Below are 15,418 nucleotides of genomic sequence, written 5' to 3' on the forward strand. Positions count from 1 at the left end.
ACGAACCTGGTCTTCTCCTACAGCAGGAGGGGTTTCGCCCTCCCGGTCCCCCTCATGCCATCCATCGACTTGGGAGGGGTGAGGAGAGAGGTTGCCAGTGAAGACTGAGGCAAAAAAGTTGTTGAGTACCTCAGCCTTCTCCTCATCTGCTGTTACCAGCCTGCCGGTCTCGCTTATCAGCGGGGGTACACTCTCTTTAACCTTCCTTTTCCGGCTGATATACCTGTAGAATCCCTTTTTATTATTCTTTGCATCCCTAGCCAAGTTAAGCTCCAGCTGCGCCTTCGCCTCCCTGACCCCATTCCTACACAACCGGACCACTTCCCTATACTCTTCCCAGGATGCCTGTCCCTGCTTCCACTGCCTGTGCAGTTCCCTCTTCCTCCTTAGCTTGACCAGCATCTCCTGTCTCAACCACGCTGGTCTCTTCCCTTCTTTGCTTGATTTCTTACACCTAGGGATCGATAGCTCCTGCGCTCTGTGGACCACTTCCTTAAAGATCTGCCAGCTCTGTTCTGCTCCCCTGTCCCTGAGGGCCGTTTCCCAGGGAGTCCTACTGACTATCTCCTTGAGGAGCTGGAAGTTGGCTTTTCTAAAATTCAGGGTCCTGACTATACTCTTTGTCCTTCCCATTTCCCTCAGGAGCGTGAGCTCTACCAGCGCGTGATCACTGCAGCCCAGGCTGCCTCCGATCTGGACATCTCCGACGAGCTCGCTTGCATTGGTGACCACCAGGTCCAGTATCGCATCCCCTCGGGTAGGGGTGTCTATTACCTGGCTTAAGAAGTTGTCCTCAATGCATTCGAGAAACCTGCTGGATGGCCTACATCTTGCCGTGTTGGTTTTCCAGCAGATGTCGGGGTGGTTGAAGTCCCCCAGCAGGACGAGGGCCTGCGAGCGCGAAGCCTCCCGGAGTTGGAGGAAGAATGCTTCGTCAGTCAGCTCCTCTTGATCTGGCGGCCTGTAGTAGACACCAACCACCAGGTTCCCTTTGTTGCCTCTCTCTCTGATTCTTACCCATAAGCTTTCGACCTGCTCGTGGCTATTCTTCAGGGACAGCTCTTCACACTGTAATGATTTCTTGATGTAAAGGGCAACGCCCCCGCCCCTCCTTCCTCGCCTGTCCCTTCTGAACAGCCTGTAGCCATCAATAGCTACATTCCAGTCATGGGATTCATCCCACCAGGTTTCTGTAATGGCAACCAGGTCGTAGCTTTCTAGCAGCATGATTGCTTCCAACTCCTCTTGTTTGTTTCCCATGCTGCGTGCGTTTGTATAGAGGCATCTCATCTGAGCTGTCGGCCTCATCACCTTCATAGCAGTACACTCCTTGTTTCCTTTGAGGTGTTTCATGGGCTTTTCCTTGTTGGCTCCTATTACCTCAGGAGCCTCCGGCTCACCTCCGCCAGACTTCAACCTTGCTGCAGCACCCCTGGCACACTGCTGGGCAACAGGTTGAGGGCTCATACTAGCCCCCAGTCCCTCTAACCCTTGCATATCAACCCCTGGCCTGTCGCTGGCAAGCCCGATAGGTTCCCCTTCCCCCTTCACATCTAGTTTAAAGCCCTGTCAATGAGCCCTGCAAGCTCCTGGGCAAAGACCCTCTTCCCCCTTTGAGAAAGCTGGCTCCCATTTGATGCCAGCATTCCCGGTGCCGTGTAGACCATCCCGTGGTCAACGAACCCAAAGTTGTGGCGGCGACACCAGTCGCGAAGCCACGTGTTAATAGACTGAGTTCTCCTGTACTGCCCAGTGTCTCTTCCCACAACTGGAAGGAGCGAGGAGAAGATGACCTGCGCTCCAGATCCCTTCACTAACCGCCCCAAGGCTTTGAATTCTTTTTTCATCACCCTCGGGCTACTTACTGCAACTTCATCTGCACCCACGTGGAAGAGCAGTAAGGGATAGTAGTCCGAGGGTCGGACCAGGTTAGGAAGCTTCCTAGTGACATCTCTAATCTGGGCTCCTGGGAGGCAGCAGACCTCCCTATGAGCAGGGTCCGCCCGGCATATCGGTCCTTCTGTTCCCCTCAAATGGGAATCTCCTATTACTATCACCCTCCTCTTCTTCCTTGTGGATGCAGTAGTGATGCGACGGGGGGGTTTTTCTGATCTTTGTGCCTCCCGTGATGTGGATAGGTCAACACCTACCCCATCCACTGCCTTCTCTTCCACCTCTAGAGCCTCATACCTGTTACTCAGAGGCACCTGGGGAGAAGCGGTGGGTGCAGAAAGGGTTCTCCTCCTGCCCCGACTACAGACCACTTTCCATTCACTGCTCTCCATCGAGGCCCTTCCTTCATCCTGATGACTGGGGGATACTGGTTCCCTTTGATCCTGGGCCTTTTTTGGTGGCTGCTCCTGCAGGTAAGTACTTTCCATTCTGCTCTCCATCGAGCCCTTCCTTCATCCTGATGACTGGGGGATACTGGTTCCCTTTGATCCTGGGCCTAAAGTTAATGTGTATCTGGCTTATCTTCTATTGCATTTATCTACTGTCCTTTAAACTACTTCTGCAAAAAAGAGGGAAAGAAACATCAGACACGGGATCTTCCTAGGCTAAGGATGAACAGCTTTTATCGCTGCCACAATCCTTTGGCTCTACATATTCCCCTAGGAAGAGAGAAGGTAAGAACAACATTAAAGGACAATGTTTCTTATCAACACCCTGAAAACCTGGAAATGATGGACCTTCAGACATTCTTATGACAGGCAGATGATTATCATGCCCATAAATATGGGTATCATCTGTTCTCTTTATGTTCTAGAAAGGACAGACCAGCCAGTGACCCAACAGCTGTTCAGCAAGAGGCATGGGCAATGTGTACCTGTGCATATGGAGCAAGGTATTCAAACTGATGATGGAGCTCGAGCAGTTGAATGAGCTCTGCATGTTCTTTTGCTTTTTCTATATTCAGTTGAATGAACTTATCTGGATCTTGAGCAAAGATGTATGCAGCTTCCTTGGAACTGAAAACATAACATCTCTCCTTGTGCTTCAAAATTCCAATAGCAGGATTTCCTAAAAAAACCCAAACCAAACCCCACAAAATAAAATAGTGAACAGTATGATATCCAATACAAAAGACATTTGTAATCAGGATTCTGTGTTTCCCTTGTCAGTTTCACTTCCTTTTTTCTGAAATCAGAATAAATCCCGAAAGTGAGCTTTTTAAATATAGAAAAGTCTGGTTTGTACAACTGCTTTTGATCAGTTCACATGCAGCATGCCTGAGCACATCTGTCAGAAAAACAGCAGATAAAACACCTATAGCAAAAGCATAAGAAAACATTGCCCATACCCACAAATGTTTCCCCTACAATCTCCAGCAAATATGCAGAGCAGCAGTCCATTTATACAGAAGGGCTTAACACTGAAATTAACTGAAGAAGCAGATGAATCAGCTGACAAGCTGGACAATAAAATAACAGAGAAAATGACAATGAAGTCCAAATAAATTACATAGGAAAACACAAATTGAGCTCAAGGACAGTGGCAGGCTCTGCTTCAGCTGTCATTGCCCAGGAAAGACCTAGAATCATCACAGAGAGTACTTTGAAAGTGCTAAATCACACTACTCAGTGGCAATCAAAAAACCAAAAAGAATGTCAGGAATTATTAGGATGCAAACAGAAGGGGAGAAAAAAAAAACATTATAACAACCTATATGCTACTTTTGCAATACTACATTTTGTTCCAACACAACAGAGTAAGAAAAAGGAAAATGAAAGGAGTTGGGAGTGATCAGAGGCTTGGAATACCTTTCACAGAAGGAGGGGTTAAAGAAAGAGAACTTTTCAGCATTAAAAAGAAGCAACTGAAGAGAAATGATATGCTATGGAGTTATAAAACCATTAAAAGCGTGCAATATAAAATTACTATTTGCTAATTTTCCTAATAGAAAGACTATCAGGTCTTTGATGAAATTACTGAGCCGCAGCTTAAAGCCATCTCAAAAAGAGGTACCTTTTCATAGTATATATAATTGTGGGACTCTCTGACAATAAGAATATCCCATGGCAAACTCTAAATGGATTCAAAGAGCAATTACATAAATGAAAAACCTCTATCAAGGATTATTCAACAGAAAGGTACAGGCACAATATTTATCTGAGGAAATCCCATAACCACGGAATGCTAGAACAGGGAAGGATATAATTAAGGAAGGATCATTCCTACTTGATTTCTCATAATCTTCAAGTGTTCATGACTGACCACATCCAGAAATTGGATACAGGATGAGAGAGACCTTCAATCCAACCCAGGACAGCTGTTCTCATATGCAATACTACATAAGCATAAGTAATTTACATCGCCATTAAAATAGCTATATTTTAATACTGCCAAGAAATGGCAGTGTTTTCCTCCCAACCTTCTGTAAGTTTAAAAAAGTTCTATATGGGTAGGTTCTATCAAGGATAGGGAGACAGAAAACATGAACTGATGGGGTAGCTGACATAAGGCTTTCTTTCAAGTCAAATGACCCTAGAAGATTAAAAAAAAAATTCCTATGAGTAGTTGACTTAATCAAGTGCACTTTTGCATTCTTTTCAGAGATTTTTTGTACTTCTTATCCACTGTTTAAAAATACATATGATGTAGGCATGAATGGGTCTGTTTGCAACAGACAGACAAAATAGAAGGAATGACCATTTTCCTAATCCTGTATCAAAACACATTAACAACAATAAACCTGCATTCAGCTACAGTATTGGTTCTACAAATGCACATAGAGCAGGAGAAAACATTTATGCATCGCATCTTGTTTCTGCCTCTGCTTGCTCATGCCTACTTTCTCTCAAAACCCTCCTACCTTCTATTTAGGGCAGTTTGTTTGTGTATTTTTAAAAGAAAAATACTTTAACAGGGGAAATGAGTTATCTGGGGTGAAAATTACAAACATGAAAATACAGTACTCGAGCTTTGACATAAGAGGATGCATTCAGAACATGTCTTTACGTTTTCACTAGTACTTGTGTACATATAAAGTATGGAAAAGACCTAACTACAAAGCATACCTGGGAGGGTGAGGCCTTTCACACCAATTGCATGTGCACAGAAACCGTGGTACTGGATTAGCAACTGGTCAAAATTAGCAGTAGTCTCTGGAAAAAGCCATTCTTGGTTCTGGAAATCAGAAACATTCACTCTGGTTCCTAAGAAAAGGTTTAACGAAGGGAGAATTTCAGTAACAAAACATCAGATGTTTAAAATACAGTAACGTTACAGAATGACCAGATTACTGCGGTCTTCACAGGATAACTTGCAGTGCCAAGATCCCAAAAGCACAACTTTAGCCCTGCCTGAAGAGAGATGCTACTGAAAATTAGTCCTGCAGGAGCCTTCTTCGGTAGCATTAGTTATCTTTGGAAACAGGGGATGGCAACAGGAAGGTAATATCTTACTCTGTTTTGTTTTCATTCATTCATGCATTACAAATCCCCTGGAGTACAATTTGGTTACTAGGGATACCAGCTTACAAACAAACACTTCTGGTAATCAAAGCTCCATTAAATTAGCTTTTTTATTCCCCCCCTCCATTTCAGAAGTTCTGAAAGGTATGAAAAGACATAAACAAACTTAAGAAATGTCAAAAAAATGTAGAAATATTATTCTCTGATCATTATGCCATTTTCGTAAGGTATGTTTGTATCTAGTAGCTATATTGTAATTTTATATATAAAAATAAAAGCCCAGACTACACTACATGAAAAATAAATCCACACACTACAAGACTCGTTTTCATTTACTGCGCAAATTTTGATTATTAATAGATCAATGCATGGCACCTTCTGTAAATAAAATACAAACCACAAAATCTCAGAAAATTAAGGAAAACAAAAAAGTCATAATTTCAGTACCCATGGTTTCTCTTATCCTTTCCTCATCACTTTTCACAGTCACTCCTTCCAGAAGAGAAGTTAGCACTTCCTCAGGAAAAAGCTGTGATTGGATTTCTGAGAACTGCTGGAGACTGTTAGTCATATTTCTGAGGAAGCTTAGGAGTAGCATCTCATCCTGAAATCCGCTCCAGAGGTTAGAAAGTGCAAGAAAGAGAGGCTAGAAAATAAAAAAAAAAATTATCTGAAACCCAGATTTGTTTTATGTCTGCAGCGTAACCCAAGTGCTGTGCACAAGAATCCCTGCTATGAACAAAGCGGGGCTGATCTCCAAGACCTTCAGCATCCAGAAATTCCAGGGGAACCCCTGGGCACTGTAAGAGGAGCTCCCATCACACAAGCCCAATGCAGGTACATCCAGCATGTATGCCCATAGGCCAGAATGGTACTTTTCTACATTTTATTCCAAAGCTTTTCCCAAACACATTACTCTGAGATCATGCTTGGAACTGAACGCTTCACTGACGATACAGTTTTATAACTGAAAATACAGTGTACAGGAATAAGAAGGACCAGAAGAAATGCACCTGGTTAACCACCAAATGAATTAAATCCACACCCAAATATACAACCTACCAGACTTTGTTATTTTGTCTGCCCTGCTTCCAGAGTGACTTAGCACCACAGCCCCCAAGCCATCATATATGTCAAATTAATGGTGTGCAAGCCCTTCAGAGTGGCACGGGGTTCAAGATAAAACTGGAAGCTGCCGTTTCCAGCAGTAATACAGGCATACAGGTGTACACACATACAGAAGCAGCCTATGAGCTTTGAGTATAAATGCTGATTCACTGACAGTGACCTAAAATGTGCACTAATGTTACATCTAAACACACAGAGCATTTAAAAGAAGAGATTCAACAAATCTGAAAGGCATGCTAACAACATTATATTTTATGCATGTTAACAACATTATTATAAGAACAGCTAACAGAGTCATCTCTGGAATTCACCTGCATCACTAACGCTGTGGAAAGGTTATGGTTACAAAAACTGAAAAAGCTAAAGGAAGGGCAGCACGATCAAAATAGATCTTACTAGAATAAACAAAGAATATGAATGAATTCTACTATGTTTCCTAAAACAAATGTTTACTACAAATATAGGCCTTATCCTACAGGTTTTAAAAGGCAGAATGCCCTACATTTGTAGAGGATCCAGCTTCTCAGCAACTAGCTGAAGACAAGAATTATTTAAATGGTGTGTTAGTAGAGAAATCTCTGCCTGCAAAAGACCTAAATCAAAAGACATTACATGTTCTGTCTTGAGCAGAGAAGAAAAAACAACTAACCATCCTGAAGAGAAAAGAAAATCTAGGAAGGAAGCAGACAACAGCAGACAGCTTCTAGGGAAAAGGGTAATGTGTATCAGACACTTAAGCCCCTCAAAGATGCAGAAGAGAAAAAACTGCTTTGAGCAGCTGGACGAGAGGGGAAAATGTTCTCCAAATGAGAACGTCTGGCTTATAAAATCACTAGCACACATAAACCGAAGCCTCAGATCACATCTGAGATGTACCTCAGATAAAGTGCCATCCCCATGAGTTTCCGGCTCGGGTGCCATTAAGGGAAGTGTAAAAAGTACTCTGAGTAGGTGGTGGGGGCATGATCTTCCTCTCTCCTCCACAGTAGACTTTATTCTGCTTTCTAATTATTTGTTTGGAAGGATGAGATATAACCTAACATATGTATGAACTGCATGCTAGTTCAGCAGCTAACTACAGGGAGTTAAAATGATAGACATATCACACAAAATAATGAGCTCTTCCATGAAAAGCAAATGCAATGAAGCTGGTTTCTGACATATTTCGCTCCTGTTTCCTTTACACCATGCCATCATCATAATCCCAGGTTTTCACAGGGTCATCAAGCACTCTCCTTCACAATACCGGAAGTTGGCATCACACATTCCCTCTTCCTCCAACACCTCCCTCCCATGCCCTGTAGCTCCCCACTAAGGGTGAAACAGTACAGAACATGGGTCGTGCAGGGGTACGTGGCTGCTCACTGGCCAGACTGCACACAAACCAGCAGGTAATTGTGGCATTCCCATCTCAGACTTGATCTTAGGAGGGCTCTAATTGTGTCTCTCTAGTTGCTTGCTTTTCGCAAAACTTGCAGAAAACGACGATTTTGAGATCTCCAGACTCTGAGAAATTTGACTGAAACTGGCCAACAGGTGCAGAAGCTGCTGGGAGGGGCAAAGAGGCTGAAACTCCCATCCCAGAAACCTGATCTCTTTAGAAAAATGATATGAAGGAGTCATACTGTAATTACAGGAATTGCTATCTGAAAGGACTTTAAAAGAATCATGCTCTGATGTGCTGTTATCTGTCATCATTGTGTTCTTACTGTTTCTGCATGGAACGGGAGAATATTTACACAAACCAGGAAAATATCACTAAAAGTCTACAAATACTGACAAATGACTCAAGACACAAGGTAAAATACCATTTAATTATTTCTCCCCCTCATTGTACCTTGCTTTTCTTTCACCTAGAGAGCAAATCTTTTAGTTCAATTGCCCCTTCAAAAATCACAGATGCTGTTATAATACGGAGAAAATAACGCAGCCTTTTTCTTAACACAAACTATGTAAAAATAGACTGGTATAGTATTTTGTAGTACTTCAGTAATTTTTTTATCATATGAAGAAACAGGTTTTCCATTCAAAATACTTACAAAAACTTCTTTGGTATCTACGGAAACCTTGTTCTGCACTGTGTTTTTCAGCTGCTCCATTGTTGCTGTAAACTGCACATTCATCTTTTCGACTTCTTGAGCACTTGTAATTGCATCAGACTGGAAAGAGAACTTATTTCAGGTAAGAAGAATTACAGTCAAAAAATCAAGTATTTAGTAATAAGTACTTACTTCTTGGATCTCTTAATTCAACTATTTTCAGACAACTGTTTTAAGGAACAAAATGCACTCTAACTTTCCGCCACATGAATTTGTCTGTAAGTGTTCAGGTATAAAACCAGCTGCTTCTCTCAAACATACACTAGTAATATTTATAGGAAACCTCTACATTTTTATAATGAAGAGAATTGAAAACATTATAAGAGAAATACTTTTCCAAGCTTTATGATATACAGGAAAAACTAATAAACCCCTGCAGTTTCTCAAAAGACAAATGAAAAAAGGTCTTCGTAAACAAAACATGTTTCAAGAATTGAAATTGTATTCTTCAAAGACTTCTGATTACTCCATACGTGTTGGGGATGTCTGCAGATTGAAATTGAAGTGATTTATGGATCAAACAAGGTTTTTTCTCTCACGCCTTTTGGGGCAGAGTGACTGTCAATATGCAAACAGAAAAAAGTCCTAGTTTTTTAGTCCTTTGTTAATGGAATTAAACCAAAAAAGCAAACCTCCAGAAATGAAATGGAAGCACAGTCACACTGCAGCAAACAATTAATTAATTTTGTGTTTTACCTGACAGTAGCCAAATCCAGCAAGTTAGGTACAAAGTTCAGCATGACAGATGGTGTAGGTTCTCATATATTGAGATAAATTTTGTTTCATTTATTTCTAAATAATTTTTCTTATATTTCTGTCCTGTACAAACAGGTAACTTGAATGCATTCCATCTGCAATAAAAACCCACAGGATATAACATGATGGTATCTATCTCACCAGAAGGATGCAAAGGAAGGCCTCATATTGTCTCACATTGAACAGTGCTTCTTTTAATTTAAAAGAACTAAGCTGTGTATATCTGTGTTGGTCTTCCTGCATGGATTCCAACAGAGCTGTGTACTGGTAGGCTAGTGTATGGCAAGTGCTAAGACCTTCATCGACAGTCCGTGTAGCTGACGGAATGGCTTCGTTCAGAATGGCTGGCACTGTTTATATAGAATAAGTACGAGATACACATAAAAAGAATTATTTAAATCATTAGCAAAAGATTTCAGCGCAGTATTTGAGCAAAGTAGACTTACAATAAAATTTCTGAATTTTGCCCTTATATTCATGCATGTCCAAATGCTTGCATACTAGATTCAACCGTTGTATCTTACTAGTCAAGTGGTTCCAAATAGTCAGAATTACAGGTTGTGGAAATATCACAGTCAGCTCAAGGACTGTGAGAAAACCTGCTTTGTAGTAGATGCAGTTCAGTTGATACTACTGTCACAGGTTTCCTGAGAGACTTTAGGCAACCTGCACAATTTTCACTTTGTTTCCTCTAAAACTGGGCTGCAGACCTTTCTTACAAAGAAGTCTCCACACTGAGCTACAATACTACACGCATATTCACAAAAACATTTCCACTGACAAGGATTTAAAATGCCTAAGATTTTTGAGAACGTGTCGTGGTTTAACCCGGCTGGCAACTCAGCCCCACGCAGCCGCTCGCTCACTCCCCCCCTCCCTCTGTGGGATGGGGGAGAGAATAGGAGAAAAGAAAAAAAAGTAAGACCCGTGGGTTGAGATAGAGACAGTTTAATAAGAGAGAAGAATAACAATAGTAGTAATAATAATAATAATAGTAAGAGAATATACAGAATATATATAAAACAAGTGATGCACAATGCAATTGCTCACCACCCGCTGACCGGTGCCCAGCCCGTCCCGAGCCGCGATCACACAGCCCGAGCTGCGACCACTCTGCCCGCGACCGACCGAACCGAACGACCGACCGAACTAACTAACCCCCCCGAGCATGACGTTATATGGTATGGAATAGCTCTTTGGTCAGTTTGGGTTAGCTGTGCTAGCTGTGCTGTACTCCCAGCTTGTTATGCACCTGGACGAGCAGAAGAAGCTCAAAAAGTCCTTGAGTAATCTGAGCACTACTTGGCAACAGCTGAAAACATCAGTGTGTTATCAACATTCTTCTGGTACTAAATCCAAAACACAGCACTATGCTAGCTATTGTGAAGAAAATTAACTCTATCCCAGCCGAAACCAGGACAGTATGTTAAGAATCTGAGGAGGTTACTCTAAATTATCAGAATAAAGATAATACCCCAGCAACTTTTATCACTTCTCATTACACATATGCAACAGAAAATTGCAATTGGATTGACAGTGTCCTTTCAAGATTTTAATTAAGTGATTTTAAAGGCAAACATTACATATTTAATTCACTTAATGGCAAGGGATCAGGGAAAAGTTACCATGAGGTAAATTAGTGCATGAAGTTAATACATATAATCCTACCACTTCAACCACGAAGAGCTTCCTCTTAGCTAAAAAGTAGTAGCCTACATGGAAACCTGTAATTAAATACCAAATATGTACTTTTCATTCAGGTTTACAGACCTGAGTCAAAGCTGTTTATCTAGAGAGATGGGATATTATTGGAGCTGTTCCAGTGAAGAAGGCCAGGAAGAATTAATTTGACTTACACAGCCCAAATGCAGTTGTCTACTTACAGTCATCAATGCTGCTTCCTCCTTTCTGGCATTCCTTGTTGTACAACCGAATTCCTGTGACTAGCATGGCAAGCTTTTTCAGCTGTTGCTCTTTGTTCTTCTTATTGAGCGAGATGAAAGTAATCATTTCTGTCTGGGGGAATACACTCTGCAGGGCAGCTAGAAGCATTACAAAGGGTGAGAAAACCCTCAATACGAGGGAACAGAAAAGAAAATCATCAAACAAGCAAAACCACCTTCTCCTGAGCAACAGCAAAAAGTAGGAAATCCACGGCAAATTTAGACTTCAAGGCTGAGCAGTGACAGTTTGGGTAATAAGCATTCATCACAGTTTACCACATCTGTATCTAAAGATTGGCAAAGAGAAGGTACGATTTTATTTTTCAATAAGAAAAGCCCAAATGTCACAGCTGCCAGTTTACTGACCTGTTACCTCCCTGACAACCTCGATATCTGTTGGGGATCCCAGGCCAGAGCTCAGCAGGACGTAGCTAACGATCTTTCGATACACATTCTCCATTTCTTCTTGCACACGAGGATGACTGTCTGTGATCTCTCTGACCACAGGAGCTAGCCTTCCCTCCAGAACACGGTGCTGCTCACTGAGTAATTCAGCTAGAAAAGAAGGATTGTTAGAAACTGCTATCTAAATTATTTGGAATTTGGCTTATACAGAGGGTGCAATTCATTTCCATGGTCAGACCACCAACTTAAGGATTCTAAAGCACAGTTATGTGGAAGAGATGTTGAAGGTACCATACCATTACAATCAACAACGATGGAGTTGGCCATTAACATAACTAGCACAATTAACATCAGTCAATAGAGTCCAGGGAACAATTCAGGCCAAATTAAGCAGCAAGTCCCTGGCTCTCTGGACTCCTCTGACCGCAGTAAGACATAACACACACACACTTCATACACACCTGAAGTTACATACACAAATCTGAACACTACTCAGGATCTTAGAATCTTACTGGACTTACTGAGCTTACTGAGTCCAGAAGGCTTTGGAGCAGCTTTCTAGTTTTGCTAATTTTTGGCTTTAATCCATGCTAACAAGAAAACATTTTCATGACCTCCCCACACAGAAATGTTTATTTTTTCTCAACTCTTGTCCTGTGCCTTCTGCCTCCCAGCCAGCCCTCACTGTCCTATTGAGATCTGAAGTTACAGTTACTGTAGAGACATTCTCCCCATCTCATTTTTCTTCCACATTCCCATTCTCAGACCGTATGAAGTTACCACTGATGAGACTAAACCACACTGTAACTGATTGTTCAAGATTGTTATTCTCAATTAGGGACATTGATAAAACATCAAGTTCTCTTTCAGCTACACAAGTGCGGTTCTGGGATATGCAGGTGCAGTGCAAGTTTTTCTTGCTGAAGGCATCTAGCCACTGCACCTGAAAGCATAATTGTTCTCCAGCGATCTAATACATTACATTCAGTAAATCTCTCAGGCAGGATGAGATGAGTGTACTCTCAAATCCAACGTGCATTATTTTCCCTACTGTATCCATACTGAAACAGCATACTCATATAGTACATTTCTCCAGGGTTTTTTATTTGCTTTACTGCCAGCAGTCATTTCACAGGAACCATTATTAGCCCGACAGAGATCAAGTCCTAAACTCAGAATCACCTTCTTCTATGAAAACATTTATTTATACTGAAATTACCTCGGTTTGCGTAGTTCATATCAAAGTAAACTTGCATCTTAATCGTGCTCAGGGATGGGTTTGTTGTGTCAAGCAGCCTGGTAACACAGAGCTAAGAAGAGAGGCAGAGAAGTGAGTTCTTTCTCACCACAGGGGAAACATGTGAACTGACAGTGACTACGCTGCAGGTTTCATAACAGCAGTAAAGCCCCCTCCCTACCTTTCTCTCGACATACTATGAACACGCTGAAGTATAAGGCCATTTTTTACATGAGGAAACATATAGTCCAGTCTTCAGCTACAGAACCGTGAGAATAAAGTATCATTAAAGTTTTGAAAGTGTTAATATCAAAATAAAATGGCATTTTAGTTACAGGAATACATAGCAAATAATGCTATAGTCTTAGCTAAGTACCGACTCTCAACATCATGTCAGAATTACCTGGATAAGGTTTTGCGCATCTTTTTTTGTGAGGATTCGATCCACATTAAAGTCATTTCTTGGATCTAAACCAACAGCTTTCACCTAGAGATTGCCAAAAGAAAGCTATTAATTTACATCTCAACACATACTCTTTGCAACTAACCTTTTGTTTTCTGAAAAATCTGAGATGCAGTCAATATTTCCTTACTATTCTTTCTTTCCATTTCAGTCTTTGATAATGAAACAAAGTTACTTCATTTCACATGTGTTGCCAGTTTCAATCTCAGTTCTCAGGCACAAATGGAAAGAAAAGTCTATTTATGATGCAAACTTTGCAGAGAAACATTTAAATGCAGCTCCTTTAAAATTTTCCTGGGAGAATATTTTTCTAAGTAAAATTTTATGAAAATCCATCATGGTTGTTTATAGATTTCTCAGCTGGTGGTGTATGCATCAATATAAATGTTTACCATTTGGATAAAAAAAATTATAGCATGCTACATACAGGGAAATATGTGCATGTTTGCAAATAGTATGCATGCTGGATATCCTGCCAGCCACTTGCAAAAGTATTTTACCCATGAAATCTTTCATGCTTACAATTAATATTGCTTTTGATCCCAATGCATTTTTTAAAGGCATGGTGTCACTTTTAGGAAAAAATATGGCAGAGTAACAGTACTGCTGTGAACCACTTACATTCATATACAGGTTTATCAAGAGCTGATTCTGTTCTTATATCATCAATAAAGAAAGACCCTAGCTCCATCTTTGTGCAGACACAGCTTTGCAGATGCATTCAGACTATATTCTGCAGCAGTGCCGTATCTCCTAAGATGAGATGCCAAAGTGTATTACGTTTTTTAGGATACTTATAGTTGTCTACCAAGGACAACAGTGAGATTGATTCAATTTCATTTTCAGGTTAAGTGGGATCCAAGCCCACTCCATCAAATATGCAGCTCATTTATACTACCTGGCCCAGCCTAAACGGAGAAACAAACAAAAGAATCCATCACAATAGAGGGAAGAGGTAAATGCCAAAGAATAAATATAGCTGCTGCAATAAACATTCACCTATGTGTCATGCCTTTTTGTTCATTTATGAAAGAGTGGGAAGAAAGGTTATTAAAACTTGGGAACACTTGTCATTTTCACTTTAGGAAGAAAAAAAAGGTTTATCTGCCTGCAGAAGAAAACTAAGGGAAAACTCTCATTTGGAGTTCACAAAGAGTTCCCAGGACTCAGTACCTTGCGGCCTTTTCAGGGCCTTATATTCACATAGTGACTCAGAGGAATTAAGTACTTTTTCAGGTTCTTTTAGGACCCTATACGGAGTATCACCAAACGCCCCTTTAAAACTTCCCAATGCAGGCTAACAGAAGCCGAGAAGTTTCAAAGTTCAAGTCATCCCCAAAAGCCTGGGTTCTTGCCATCCCAGCCCGGGCAGGCTGCTGTGGAGCTGCCATTTGAAGTCTGTTGGGTTTTGAGGCCAAAGGGGTGCTTTATGTCCTCGCTTCGCGTCATTCAGTCCGCGCTGTGTCACTCAGTGACTTTGGGGAACTATTCATCACATGTAAAATTAAGCCCCTACCTCACGAGAGCTGCAAAATCGGCTTGAACTGCTGAGCTATGGGCACCCAGGTTTGAAACTTCTGAGCTATATTTATTATACATATTATTATGTATTTCTTATACATATATACATATTTATCTTAATACTTTATGGATCACAGCAGAACACAAACGTGACTAGATGAAATAATAATTAAAGAATCCCACCCTAAACATTTAATTTGCGCTTACCATGAACGCTACCAAGGTTTCAGAAACAGTTTGTCCCTGGGCAGCACATTCTTGCCCGATTTCGCGGATGATTTTCTTGATGACGCCTTCGGTCTGGTCACAAGACATGCTGGACAAACACGCACGCAAACGGGGTTAGCATTTATTTAAGATTTCGGGTGCGCCTTTCGACGTTTCTCCTCAAGTGGAGGAGGGCCTCCCTCCGCCCCGTACCGCTGGCCGCCCGCCGGCCCCTCGGCCCCGCC

The 15,418-nt window shown here is 41.4% G+C and overlaps 1 protein-coding gene across 1 annotated transcript in view; it reads right to left on the reverse strand.

Moving 5' to 3' along the window:
- CFAP206 (cilia and flagella associated protein 206) overlaps positions 1–15,281 on the reverse strand; it is a 22,856-nt gene extending 7,575 nt beyond the window's left edge. The window contains exons 1-10 of the mRNA XM_009648955.1: positions 15,174–15,281; positions 13,386–13,469; positions 12,965–13,055; positions 11,707–11,895; positions 11,281–11,439; positions 9,539–9,747; positions 8,582–8,701; positions 5,862–6,060; positions 5,019–5,156; positions 2,828–3,021 (exon numbers count right to left, since the gene is read on the reverse strand). Coding sequence (XP_009647250.1) covers positions 2,828–3,021; positions 5,019–5,156; positions 5,862–6,060; positions 8,582–8,701; positions 9,539–9,747; positions 11,281–11,439; positions 11,707–11,895; positions 12,965–13,055; positions 13,386–13,469; positions 15,174–15,281 — 1,491 coding nt within the window. The remainder of the gene's footprint in view (positions 1–2,827; positions 3,022–5,018; positions 5,157–5,861; positions 6,061–8,581; positions 8,702–9,538; positions 9,748–11,280; positions 11,440–11,706; positions 11,896–12,964; positions 13,056–13,385; positions 13,470–15,173) is intronic.
- Positions 15,282–15,418: the final 137 nt, after the last annotated feature.

The sequence above is a fragment of the Egretta garzetta genome, unplaced genomic scaffold, assembly GCF_000687185.1.
Source record: "Egretta garzetta isolate BGI_Z169 unplaced genomic scaffold, ASM68718v1 scaffold430, whole genome shotgun sequence".
Lineage (NCBI taxonomy): Eukaryota > Metazoa > Chordata > Aves > Pelecaniformes > Ardeidae > Egretta > Egretta garzetta.